The 14,311-nt window shown below is 37.4% G+C and overlaps 1 protein-coding gene across 41 annotated transcripts in view; it reads right to left on the bottom strand.

Annotated features, from left to right (window-relative positions):
* Window positions 1-14,311, bottom strand: part of ADAM22 (ADAM metallopeptidase domain 22) — a 237,340-nt gene that overhangs the window by 50,435 nt on the left and 172,594 nt on the right. For all 41 annotated transcript variants that reach the window (XR_014815729.1, XR_014815730.1, XR_014815735.1 and 38 more), the window contains exons 14-18: window positions 13,496-13,547; window positions 8,760-8,859; window positions 5,824-5,895; window positions 5,510-5,602; window positions 1,409-1,489 (exon numbers count right to left, since the gene is read on the bottom strand). Coding sequence is in view for 29 of the 41 variants with exons in the window: in XM_021063337.2 (XP_020918996.1) it covers window positions 1,409-1,489; window positions 5,510-5,602; window positions 5,824-5,895; window positions 8,760-8,859; window positions 13,496-13,547 (398 nt within the window). In the remaining 12 variants the exon portion in view is untranslated. The remainder of the gene's footprint in view (window positions 1-1,408; window positions 1,490-5,509; window positions 5,603-5,823; window positions 5,896-8,759; window positions 8,860-13,495; window positions 13,548-14,311) is intronic.

Here is a 14,311-nt window from a genome sequence, read left to right as displayed (position 1 = left end):
ACTGTAATTGCACAGAGCACAAACTTTGCTACTAGCTCTTCTGTTCACTGGCTGCTAGGTAAATGAGAGATGCCCATCATGGTCAATGACTCTTGAGTCATTCCTTTTTAAACTCTGTCAGTTCACTAAGCATCTGCTCATTCAGTTCATGCACAAACAACAAAGTATGTAGCTTGTTGTCTCTCTGTCTCTGGGTGATACCATGTGCCATCTCACAATGTCAGATAATTGAAAGAGGAAACTGGCCCCAGAGGTGAGAGTGCAGCAAAGAAAGGAAAAGTGATGACACTGGGAGATAAATTGAAACCAAATGTGAATGACGTTATAGAAGAAAATTGCTGACTATGGGGATGGAACGTTGATTCCCTATTCAGCAAAAAGCTTCACATTCACAACTTCACATCTCTTGGAACTATTTCATGACATTGAAAGTACAAAGGATAAAATGTCAAAAGCTGATCCTAACTAGAAAGGACTGTGGTGACTGAATCAGGCATAGAGAAGATGCTCACTGAGTATCATAAGGTTTATGACCAGGAGAAGGCAAGCACAGCTCAAACTACTCCTGAGGGGTTTTTTTAACAAGAAAATAAAATAATTTTCAATGTTTGTTTTAATTGAATGTGCTAAATACTTATTACTTTATTTTTTCATTTCCCTATTTATTTAAAACCAACAGTAAGAGAGTTTTTAGTAATCTAACATTATCTAAAAATCACAGAACAATGGTAATTTTTTCTGTTGGTTACTAGGATGACTTTACATGGTTTCTGCTTGCATGTCCATTTTTATGTTTCTGCCCTACTATGCAAAGCAAGGACTGTCTGCATACACATACACTGAAATCTGTGAACCCCTGTCAAAGTCCATCAACTTCCCTATCTTCTCTATTGACACCTACATGATAGTAAATTCTAGAGCAGCTATTAAAGGCAAGTTGTCTCAGATAAACAAGAGCCAAGGCTGATAAACAGGTCCCTTCACAGAACCCAGTATTCTTGGGTCTCTCTGATTTGGTTGACTGCTATGGGAAGGCAGCTATGCTAACTACGACACCACCAATGGCTCTGGTTGACTGCTATGGGAACCAGCAGAAGAGAGTCTTTATTTCCTCCTTCACTAGATAGATTAAAAGGCAAAGGCCTTTGACTCTCTACTTAAGAAGAAAATAAAACAGCTAAGGCATTTCTACAGTATTAGGTTAGTTCAACATTAAGCATGTCATATATCTCCCTAAGCTTTGATTACTGAAACTTCAATTCCTGAAAAATTTAAAAAAGGAGAGCGAGAGGTGACATGAAAGACAAACATGAATATCTTGTCCATTTGCATGTCACCTGGGGATCAGTACACTAAACATACTCCTACTTCCCCCACACTAGGTTTAGAGAAATCATTTATAAATTACCTGGCTTGAATTTCCTGAGCATGTTTCACGAATATCACAATCATTTACTGCTTCTCGGCACACAGTTCCCATAGGCTGAAACTAAAATGAACAAAAATCAATAGGCAAAACTGTTGAAGGAAAAAACTCTCACAGCATCACCTTTGAAAAAGCAAAAGGAATAGTTTTTCTGGATGGGGATATCTTAAAGCAGTTTAAGGTGGCAATCTGTGCAAACCACAGTCGCTGCATGAAATGTTTAAAGGTTCTCAGAGAGAGTTTCTCACAGACAAAGCAATGTGCAGTTATCACACATAAGCTTTACAAGATTTTGCTAAAATAGGATGTGCTTGATGGTACATCTGGACCAGAAGGACAAGTCAGTCCAAGTTCTAGTAATTCTTCTTTCCAAACAGCTTTTGGATTTTCACTTTACCCTTCATTCTTACTGGCACCTTTACCATATTATTCTTTTTTACCTCATTGGCCAAGAATCTGAAGCTGCATGTTGGGCTGAATTGCAAAAGCTATTTCCTCTCATGCTTTCTTTTACCTTCCCTCCTGCCTCATTTTTATATAGATCTATAGCTTGGTCTTTCATTCCCTTTTTTTTTTCTTCTTAGGGCCGTACCTGCAATGTATGGAAGTTCCCAGGCTAGGGGCTGAATCAGAGCTGCAGCTGCCAGTCTACATCACAGCCATCCCAACACCAGATCCAATCCCCCCTGCAACACATACCATAGCGTCCAGCAAGACCAGATACTCAACCCACTGAGCAAGGCCAGGGTTTGCATTCACGTCCTCATGGACACTATGTCGGGTCCTTAACCTGCTGAGCCATACCGGGAACTCCCTTTTTAAAAGTTTTTTATTATTTGTACCTGTGTATGAGAATTTTTTGGTCTGTTTTCAACTCCAATATTTCTGAGTTGTACAAATAAATTGTTGGATTTGCTGGATTTATAAATTGCAAGAGTATTCATTATAACAAAATAAGCAAAAATATATTAAGTTATTATCTGTCTCTCCTCTTCAATCCCATTCTCTTTCCTGTTTCAAAATATTAATATTTGAGGCTGGATCCTTCCATGCTTTTATCTCTGCTCACACAAACATGCACAATATTCTGGACAATCCCACCAACCCCACCCACCCTAACACACACATTTTCATCTCTCCCTTGCACACGACCCTTCCAGGCATTTAAGTTTCCTCTTGCTCACAAAATATGAACAACACACTGCCAACTCCAATCACGAGTTCAACAGATATTTTTCGAAAGATCCAAACAAAATTTATGTTCAGTCATTCATTCATTCATCAGATATTTACCAGGCACTTAAAATGTGCCAGGCATTTCCTAGCCGCTAGAGATTCAGTGGAGAGCAAAGCACAAGAGTCCTGCTGGCAAGGAACTTACCTTTTTGGGGGGGGGTGAAAAGGCCATGAAAATAAGGAAACAAGCAAGATAAGTTCATAGACTCTGGTTCTTTCTCCTTAGGATTGGTACGAGCTACAATTCTAGAACTTCTGAGGTAGAAAGAGGAGTGGATTTAAGGCAGGGTTTATATGGGAGTACAAATGCTTAGGAACTGTGAGGAAACTTCCGAAAGCAAGCACAGTGAAGGAGGACTGGTCCTAAGTGCAGGGATAAAGTACATTCCCTGCCCTCTTGGAATGTACATACTAACAAAAGGAGAAGACTATACAGGCAAAGAAGCAAGATTTTACACCAGGGGTCCCCACCTTAGAGTTTGAGGACAAACTCTGTTTGGCTGCCTGTTTTTATAAATAAAGTTTTATTTGAACACTACCCCATCCATGTCTTCCTGTATTATTGATGGCAGCTTTCAAAGGCAGCCTTGAGTCACTGAGAGACCTTATTATAATCCACAAAGCTTGAACTATTTACCACTTGGTCCTTTACAAAAGATGCTTGCCAAATGGCTTATAGAAACACTATTATAAACACAGAGAGAAGAAAATAGGGGTACAAGTAATTGCTCATTTTGTTCTTCTGTTCCCTCCCCCCATTCAATCTCCTGCCTCTCTCTGGTTCCTCGAGGAGCCCAGAGGGGGAGGCCAGTGTGGGTGTGGGGCAGAGAAAGTGTACCTGACCAGTAAAGCTGTAACTTCTATTCTGGGATAGTTAATCATGCCATTTTATCTGATTATTTTGTACTTGTTCCTTGCAATAATTATATCACAAATAGCCCAATTCTACAAATCCAAGGGAAAAAAATGTCATCATTAAATGCATTTCATGGATGGGTAGACTTAAATATTGAGGATTAGAGTAAATGATTGGGAATCTCTAGACGGTAGTTAGAGACACTGACAGAATAAACAGCTGAAGTAGCCAAAATGAAAGAATGTCTGTTTTGCATTTGGTTTAATCTTCCTCTTTTAGAGAGTGCTTTCAGAGAACTCTGCCAGTGCCTTGCTTGTCTTAAAATGCTGCCAGAGACACAGTGGGAAAGTGGAAACAACAGAAATGACTGCCAGCAGATCTGGGATGTAATTGCACATTTATTTCTTATTGACTAAGTGAGCCTAGGCAGGTTATTCTGATTCCATGAAATGGGGGTGGCTCAACTGGAAAAACCTGGATAATAATGCCCATCCCCAGCGTGTGGCTATGAGTATTATCTAAGACAGAAGCCTCAACTAGGCGACACTTGGCAATGTCTGGAGACATTCTGGTGTCATGCCTGGGAAGACACTGCTGGTTTCTAGTAGGCAAAAGTCAAGGATGCGGAAAATACACTAGCAGGCATGAGACACACCCTCACAATAAAGAATTATCTGGCCAAAAATGTCAACAGTGCCACTGTTAGGAATATACGATAATGTCATTTAAAAGTACTTAGCACAATCTCTGGCGTGGAACAGGGTACTTAATATGATGGATAGGTTCATATTTCATCTGCTCTTATTAAAGTTAGTCAATCAGCAAATGATCAGTCAGAGAGTGCTGTGGAGAGTTATCCATTCATTCGACAAATATTTACTAAGAACTTGCACCAATTATTGCCTCCATAAAATGTACAGACTGAAGGGAGAGAAAGATATGAAACCTCAGAAATAGTGTAGAATATTGTATCTGATTATATATGAGTAGAGAAGAAAGAAATAGATTGCTTTGAGCAAGGTAAGCCCCAAATAACTCAAGTCTCGATGTAGATTTACATATTTGAGGACAAGTATGTGGATACTGTTGGGAGGATGAAAATAGACAAGGTGTGTAAAGATGCATTAAACTTTCATGCACAACACAGGAATGGTGTTTTAATGTCTAAAGGAATTTCTTTTGTTCCCTCAGCATCTAATGCAAGGGATGTACCAGGCTGAGTGAGCACCAAGAAAAGAAGGATCTACTGAATAGGCCCTTGGCTTTACAAAATAAGAAACACATCATTCAAAGAATACTTTCATTCAAGTTATATTACCTTATATTATTATTATTATTAATTATCAATATTAAATACATTTTTTTTCTCTACTGATATAAGTGGTTTCATTTAAAGTGCACACTCTTGGAGTTCCCTTCATGGCTCAGTGGTTAACAAAGCCGACTAGTATCCATGAGGATGCAGGTTTGACCCCTGGCTTCACTAAGTGGGTTAAGGATCCAGCATTGCCATGAGCTGTGGTGTAGGTCTCAGACATGGCTCGGATCCCAAGTTGCTGTGGCCATGGTGTAGGCTGGCAGCTACAGCTCTGATTCAACCCCTAGCCTGGGAACCTCCATATGCTGTGGGTGTGGCCCAAAAAAGAAAAAAAGAAAGAAAGGAAGGAAGTGCACACTCTTCAGGGAGGCAGTAGAGAGAGGACCAACTCTGGGATTACAAAGGTTAAGTACTAGCTCCTGACTTACTTGGTATAAGACTGTGGGAAAACTATTTAATCCCTACAAACCTCAGTGTTCTCATCTATTTAATGGGAATAAAAATAGTAACTACACCTCACAAGATTTGTGAGGCTCCTGTAAAGCACCTAGCCCTTCGTCACTCAATATATGTGAGCTCTTACTATTGTTCGTAGCCTACCCTGACCTAGCTTAACAATTTCATCAACGATGTCCTCTTTCTTTCAGCTGGATATTAATCCGCATTTATTTACCTTGCACTTTTTACAACAAAGACCATCGCTGCACTGTGAGTCTTGAGTCAAGGTGCATTTCTTACAGCACTCTGCTCCTTCAAGGACACATTCCTAAGGAATATAAACATTTGCAAAACATCAGAAAATGGTGTCATTCTCCTGAAAGTACCAGGGTATTTTCTAAAATAACCAGGCAACCTCACAATAACCATCTCTCTTCCACAGATGTTTTGGAATTTCTAGGGCTAACACTTGCTCTGTATGTCTCAGTGCACGGACCAGGAACAACCCCAAATAGCCTAAAGCAATCAGCCAAACACCCAAAGACTTACTGCTGGGGTCCCACAGTCACACTCCTCTCCAGTTTCAATGAAGCCATTGCCACACTCAGGAGGATCGAGAAGCTGTGGGATAAAAACCAAAGTATAGAAAAATCAAACACCAAAGGCCTTATGAGAGACCACGAGTGCTACACCTACACTTCCGGCCTGTCGGTCATTCCAAAATATATTTTTATTTTCCTAAACTACAAAGTAGGACTTAGGAATTTTAGACCCAGAAACTTTAGAACATAAGTGTCTTAACATTGTTTCCATTTCAGATTTAACTGTATTTATATATAAAACATACATACCATGTAGGGTCTGATAAGTGCCATCAAAATAAAAGATGATGGATGAAGCCACTGACTAAAACCAAACCAGATGAACCCCTGAAATTTCATTCCAAAGAGGAAGCAAGGGATATGGAGTCAGAATGTCTGGATGCAAATCATGGCCCTGTCACTTATCCTGGGCAAGTGGCTTGCCATCTCAAGAGCCCAAGTGTTTTAATATTTGAAACAGGAATAATAATATTATTAGCTTCCCATCTACATAATGAATTGTTGTAAGGATCAAGTTCAATAATCTGAAAAGCCTTTTATTAACTGTATTTTCTTGTGAAGCAAAAATTATTTCACGGACAAAAAGGAAACATCACCAAAATTAATAAATCCATTGATTTACTTAACACAAAATAGAGCTCTTCCAGTTAGCATAGCTCTGCAGAAAACAGAAATAATAATTTGCCTCAGACATGGAAGCACTTTTTGGCCTGTACAAGAGTATATTTTAAGACTGTTTTATTTTTTTAACTTTCCACTGATTTTATTATCTTTTGAGTATAATTTTTCTTATGGTGATAAGCAAAATTAGTAAACAGTAAATAGTTGCTACGTTCCAGGTGTATAATATTCATTCAAAAGTTAAAATAGATTTGCATATTTTAGAAAGGAAGTGAATACACACCTATTAGCAGCCACACACACACACACACACTTTCTTAATCAACTAGAGGGAAAAAACAAAACAAAATCAAGAAAGCAACAACAACAACAGAAATCCCCACCTAATTTCAAATACTCTCTCCTCTCCTACAAAACAATCAGTTCATTCCTAGATTTCATTTTCAGTTGAAAAGGATCATAACAAATGAGGCAACTTTGAAAGCCAAAACTAAAACTAATCCAGATGAAAAATACAGTTCTTCTTTTACACTGGGTTCAGAATAATCAGTTATTTTGATTTAACAACTTGACTTGTTTTTCATTTACAGTGGCAGGAATTTAGTCCCAATATTCCTTCTGAAACTTTTGCAAAGACCCTTAAAACTGTCGATTTACTTTTCAGGGCAGAAAGATACATTTCCTAAATTTCCCTGGAGTGAACGGAGAATGAAACCAGGTAAACGATTACACAGGCAATGCCACACACTGCTGTGACGGAGGAACGTGCTTCATGGTTCACATGCTTCACAAGAACAGAACATTCTTCTTTATTTATTTATTTATTTATTTATTTTTTTGTCTTTTGTTGTTGTTGTTATTGTTGTTGTTGTTGTTGTTGTTGCTATTTCTTGGGCCGCTCCTGGGGCATATGGAGGTTCCCAGGCTAGGGGTTGAATCGGAGCTGTAGCCACCGGCCTCCGCCAGAGCCACAGCAACGCGGGATCCGAGCCGCGTCTGCAACCTACACCACAGCTCACGGCAACGCCGGATGCTTAACCCACTGAGCAAGGGCAGGGACCGAACCCGCAACCTCATGGTTCCTAGTCGGATTCGTTAACCACTGCGCCACGACGGGAACTCCATCTTCTTTATTTTTTGTTTTATTTTTATTTTTTAAATCAATAGACTTTATTTTTTAGAGCAGTTCGCATTTTACAGAAAAGTTAAGGGAAATACTGATATTTCCCATATACCTCTTTCCCTCCCCCAACATACACCGTTTCCCCCATTATTAACTTCTAACCAACACAGTGTGGCAACATTTGTTATAATTAGTGAGCCAATATTGATACATTACTATTAACTAAAATTCATAGTTTTCATTGAAGTTCAATCCTTGAGTTGCATATTCTGTGTGTTCTGACAAGGGTATAATGAAGTGTATTGACTATTATATTGTCATACAGAATAATTTTATTTTTTATTTTTTTATTATAATTTTTTCCCCACTATACAGCAAGGGGATCAAGTTATTCTTACATGTATACATTTTTCCCCCACCCTTTGTTCTGTTGCAATATGAGTATCTAGACATAGTTCTCAATGCTACTCAGCAGGATCTCCTTGTAAATCTATTCCAAGTTGTGTCTGATAAGCCCAAGCTCCCGATCCCTCCCAGAACATTCTTCAACATGTGAAGTCTTCCAAGTGCATGAAGAAGACGTGCTTTCAGTCAGTAACCAGAGAATGCTCTGCAAGCTGTAAAAGCCGGTGAGAAAGTCTAAATATAGAAAGACTTTCTTCTTTTCTGCTTTAAGCAAACTTGGTTTCTATACTGAGAAATACTATCATTTTCATCCTACTGCTCATTCTGAAAGGCAGTGGTGGGGAGTGATGAGAAGAGACAGGGTCCCTTTTCTACTAGTATGAGCTGTGATTAGGTATCCAAAGATAGGGGGAAGCATGAAGAAAATGAAAATGAAAGGCAAGGTGAAACCATATTTATAAGCTAATCCTGAATTCTTATTTGGCCATATAAAAAGAAAATGGATACTTTTTGGAGAGGAAAACTCTAATTTCTACCTGCCTTTTATTTCTATCAGAATAGTCCAAAACACTCAAGATTACTTCAACTTAGAAATGCAGATATTTAGCATATCTAGAATATGTACATATAAGCCAAGTCCAAAAGCTTTCTTTTAAAAGACACGATGAATGAAAATTTGGGTTTACAATACTTTAGAAAGATTAATAACTAATAACTCTGACCCCACTTATTACCTTAGAAGGTTTGTTGAAAAGGCAGGCACCGCCTCCACTATTCAGGAAGTCATGATACTCTTCAATATTACACTGGGTGAACTTTTTAGGAAGGTAATACCTATGACAGAAAAGAAAAGCGATAGCAGGGTATAATTTTGGTCTCCTTTGTTTATAGATTGGTCTTAAAACTGAACATTGTTAAAACTGTACATTAAAAAGAATAAATAAATAATAAATTCCACTTATATACAACCTTTGTATTCAAGCCATAACAATTTTTTCAATAAGCTCCTTTCTCAATTCTTCATTTGGTGACTAATGGTAAGTAGGGTTTGCTCCTTATTTACATTCAAAGGAAACATACACCCATAGTATCTGTAATTTCCAACCAAGAGAATCAGGCATGACGTATTCCAAAATGAGTCTTTCTTAAACATTAAACCTGGGCTGAAACCCAAACTGCAAAGCATTCTGCAAAATAACTGACCCATAATCTATGAATGTCCAAGTCATAACAGTCAAAGAAAGACTGAGGAAGTGCTCCAGACTGAAGAAGGCCAAGAGACAAACACCAACTATGATGCCTGATTCTGAACCTTTTGCTACAATGACATTATGGAAGCCCAGGGCTGACTTGCATGAGGGCTCAGAATTAGATGATTTTCTTGGTTGTATTGGGGTCTTACAGGACGATGACTTTGTTTGCGGAAATGCACATTAAGTCAGGTGTTTGGAGGTGAGAAGCACCATGTTAGAACTTATAATTTAGAGACAAAAAGGTTCTTTATAACTATTCTTCCAACTCCTCAAGTTTCAAATTGTTTCAAAATAAAAAAAAAACTATCCTCCCCACTAAATCAAGGGTCAATAGAAAAGGAAACCTGGTGATAGAGCATTTTGGCAATATGCACTAATAATCTTCAGAATGAGAAGTATCCTTAAATCTAGTAATTTTACTTTTAAAATTTTTTCTTGAGGACTTAATTTGCTATGTGTGCAAAGATGGCTGAATAAAGATATTTATGGTGGCACGATTTATAAATATAATAATTTCATTAAAGCAAATAACATAAATGTTTAATACTAGAAAGTTATTACCTAAACTGTGATATATTAATAAGATAGAATACCATATAGTTAGTAATAATCATGAGGTTAAAGAATGAAGACTCAGAAAAATTCTGACTACATAGTAGTAAGTAAAAAATGAATAAACAGTTACATCTGACATTATCCAAACTTTATAAAAGACAAAAAGAGAAAAAGAAAAACACAAAAATACTGGATTTAAAACAGTATTATCAGGGACTTCCCCTGTGGCACAGCAGGTTAAGGATCTGGTATTGTCACTGCAGTGGCCCAGGTCACTGTTGTGGCACAGGTTCAATCCCTGTCCTTGGAACTTCTGTATGCCATGAATGTGGCAAAACAAACAGACAAACAAAAACCAAAACACCTCAACAACAACAAAATAACCCCACAGTATTATCACCTGATGGTGAGCAAAATGATGAGAAAAGAGGTGATAAAAATTTTCTATATTTTTCAAGAATTATTTTACATGGAGCATTTAAAAGTGAGAACACAATTAAGATAATAATGGATGGTTTTTATAAAGCCTCTCCCCCTGGGCTGTCCAGGGGGACATTCCTACTTTTTCCAAGCAATTTTTAACAGCTAACTTTTACATGAGTTGATTAATGGAATTTACACGTATTTACCCTAAACTCATTTAACACATATTTCATGCCAAAATCTCCAAATAACGCTGTCTTGGGTTTAAATTGTCTAAACTATTTTATTTTATTCACTTCATTTTCTTATTAAGTCATAAACTCTATTCTTTATTTTACAATTCTCTTATATATAAACTTCCTTGTTTGTTTTCAATGTCTTCACTTCAGCCAATGTTTTTAGTGCCTTATCTGTAATTCATCCTACACATCCCTGGCCAGGGTTCTGGAATTTAAGGAGGACTTTCTTCAAGCTCCCTCTTTATCCTACTAATCAAAATCAGAGGTGACTCTCTGCTGCCAAAGAAGAAAGTCACTAATTTTCAATGTTAGACCCTTTGACATCAAAGTCTAGTTCAGCCCCTGCCCTGCATAGGCACCATCAGGGGCTATAGGCTACCCATGGTCCAGGTGCGACTCAGTCTGCTCTCCAATACTGACAGGGAACTCTTGCCATATAGGGAAGCTTTTTTAACATGAACAGTTGTAACCTATAGATTGCTCGTACCTTTACTATGCCACATCTGATATCCTATAGCTGTCACACACAGTTCTACATTATTAAGTGTACCACCAAATGAGACTAATCCCTCTACCATAGCATGGTCCTTCAAATCACCTGAAACAGATATCACTTCTCTCTCTAGGCTTGGTCCCCAAACTTGTTTTTTTTGCAGGGTAGAAAATCTATTCAATGCATTCTTAAATTTTTAATTCTTATACCTTTAAATAGGACAGTCTTCATTTCAACAATGCTTTCCAACATTTAGCAGCACAGAGTACTTCAGAGAGTAGAAGTGGGAGGAAATGGACCCAAGGGAAATATTTACCCATAATTAGTGCTGACAGGTGATGTTTAGGACAGATCAAATGCTATATAACATCACACCAGACAATGCTTTATGTAAAAAGCATTTCTCTTATCTGCATCTATTTGATGCAATAAAATTTCTAATGCAAAGAGGTATACATATCCAAATGCAGCCATTGATTTTGCTGCATGTTATGTTTACTGCCAAGCATACTGTCTATATATGCTTTTTTAAGATAATCTGAATAATCAGACAAGGTTAAAAAACAAGAACCCCCAGCATGGAATTTAGTACTTGTTGGAAAATTACAATTATAGACAAGAACATTTATCATTTCCTCTTAATACTAAACAGAAAGTCCAAAGATACTTTGAAACTTATTTTAAATACAAGTTTGCATGTACATTTTATCATTTACTCTCCTTACTGTACATATATTGGGAGTTCAAATTTCAAATACAAACAATACACATTTACTGAAAAACATGTCTGTACAAAACATGTCTGTACACATTTACTGAAAAACATGTCTGTACAAATACAAACAATACACATTTACTGAAAAACATGTCTGTACAAAAGAGTATGGTGTAAAGTCTGAAAAAAATAAAAATTAGTGTAATATGTAATCTTAAAAAGTTCACAACTAATTGTTGAGAGGGAACACAAAAACATACAGAATTAAATTACAATGCAGGAGTTAAAAATCATAACAACTCTCCAGTGGGTAGAAAGGTGGTTAGGTGGGAAAAAATGAGAACTTCAGATGAAGAGAATATGTTAAAGAAATCAAAAGAGGTAGGAAATTCATGAACAATTATGATGAGCATGCTTTTAACAGGCTGAAAAATCCACGTGGAATTATAGTAAATAAATAAAAAAACCTGGAAACCCGAGTACAATTAGGGTAAGCAAACCACATGAAGAGTAATGGAAAAGGAGAGTGCAGATGAAGAGGAAGACAGATTATCCACATCTAAATACTGAAGGAAGGAATGTGAACCTTATTCTTTACACAGTAGAGACTCACAAAAGTTCTAAGGAGGAGAGTGACATGATTCACGTGTTGGACATAAAAATTCATATGCATTAAAAGAGCATATGAGAACTCTAGGTCATTGAGTGTGTGTGTGTGTGTGTGTGTGTGTGTGTGTGTATACATCAACATGGATAAATCCTACATAGAGCTGATCAAAAAAATAAGTCATAGAAGAATACATATATTATGATACCTTTCATATAAACTGAAAACATGCAAAGCAACGGTATGTATTACATCAACACATGAACACTAAAAGTATAAAAAAGACCCATGAATGACACAAACCAAGTTCAAGATGGTGGTTACCTTAGTGGGGCTGGGACCGAGAAGAGAGAACACTGGGGGATTTAACTATGCAGGCAATGTTTTGTTTTGTTTTGAACTAGGTGACTGTATACAAGTGTTCGCTCTTTTATTCTTTATGCCTTTCAGTTATGATAGACATGGAGTTCAGGAGGGGAGAGAGGGAGTCTGAAACCTTCTGAAGTACCTGGAACATTATCGAAATAATAAGAGCACAAGATGATAAAAGTTTAAAGTTGGGAGGTAGTGATAAGCTTGGCATGTAAGGGATAGCTGTAAAATTTACTTGGCAAGAACAAAACATTGGTGCCTGATTGTGTGTCGAGGGTAAGGCAGTATGAAAATGAAAACTTTTCTCAGGAGAGCAGACCAGGCACAACTCCTTCCACTCCTCAGTCCCAGGAGTCACCTGAACTCAGCCCTGTGGGAGCACTTCCACCACAGGCTTCCACGTGCTGATATCTGAGAAAGCTGCTAATCCAGGCTCTTTTGTGGCTTTTGTTTGTGAGACACACCACTGCCTATAACTCGTGTAATTAGAATGGAAGAAGATAAACGGAAAAGGAATTAGAAGGTAAGCCATCCAAAACAAAGCTGTTCCTTATTTCTTGAATTTCCAGCCTCGATTCGAGATTAAAAATGTCTTTGATCTACTGGCTTAATGACAGCAACTGTTTTCACTCTTAAGAGACTATTTTGTGAAAACACATCACCTACAAAGCCACTGAGAGAATTTACTTCCAGTTTTCTCTTAAATGCCCGTGGCAAGGCTCCCCCCCTAAGTTACTGAGTGTTATCCTCCTACGACACAGCAGCACAGCAGGGAAAAGAAAAGAGAGTTATTTTCCAAGAGAAGTGGCTTACCCGGTATCTCCCATTATGCATCCAGACCACGTGTCCTCACATTTACACTCACCTAAGAGTAAAGGGATACATATGCCTTGTCACAACGTGAAAACAGGTGCATTCGAGCAGTTCCTATTTTAATGAGTATATGTTCACTTTATTCCCATATACCTTTAAAAAAGTAATACCAGATTTCTAATTTTCCTTATAGTTGAAGTGTTTTATGCAACGCATAACAACAAAAATCTCCCTTGACGCCATCGAGATTATATCGTTGTTACTAAAATAAAACCTTTTGATATTTTAACAAGTGGCCATATTTTTAAAGCATTCACTGAAAATGGCTTAACAATCAAATGCTAATGAAAGAGTGATGCACAACTACGGATTCTGGTTTCATAGGCCTTTATGGGAACTGTCACAATTTCCTGTCCATTTTACAAACATCTGTACCCAAGGTTGCTGGTAGAAAGTAGTACAGTATACTGGTTAAGCAGAAGGGCCTCAGAATCAGAAATACCTGGGAGTTCAAAATCTGGGCTCGCCACTTAATATATTTACGATCTTAGAGACATTTACTCTTTTAAGATCCAGTCTCTTTATCTGTAAAATGGGGCTAATTGTGGATATCTTGCAGGATTATCTTGAGGATTAAATGAGCATCTAGATGTAGCTAATTCTGGCATTCAATTGTCTGTCATATTACGAGTATTTCATAAATGATAATAGTTATAATTAATGTAAACAATGATGTTTATAATATGTGTTATTAAAATAATAAAATATATACAGTTATAATCAACTTACTCTAAATATACAGCGTTCAACCTTTCC

The sequence above is a fragment of the Sus scrofa genome, chromosome 9 (assembly GCF_054392235.1).
Source record: "Sus scrofa isolate SSC_HxYL_T2T_F1_AM1 chromosome 9, Sscrofa_HxYL_maternal_Yorkshire_Landrace_v2.0, whole genome shotgun sequence".
Lineage (NCBI taxonomy): Eukaryota > Metazoa > Chordata > Mammalia > Artiodactyla > Suidae > Sus > Sus scrofa.
The sequence above is the reverse complement of the archived record's forward strand: the minus strand, read 5'-3'. Positions and strand labels throughout refer to the sequence as shown.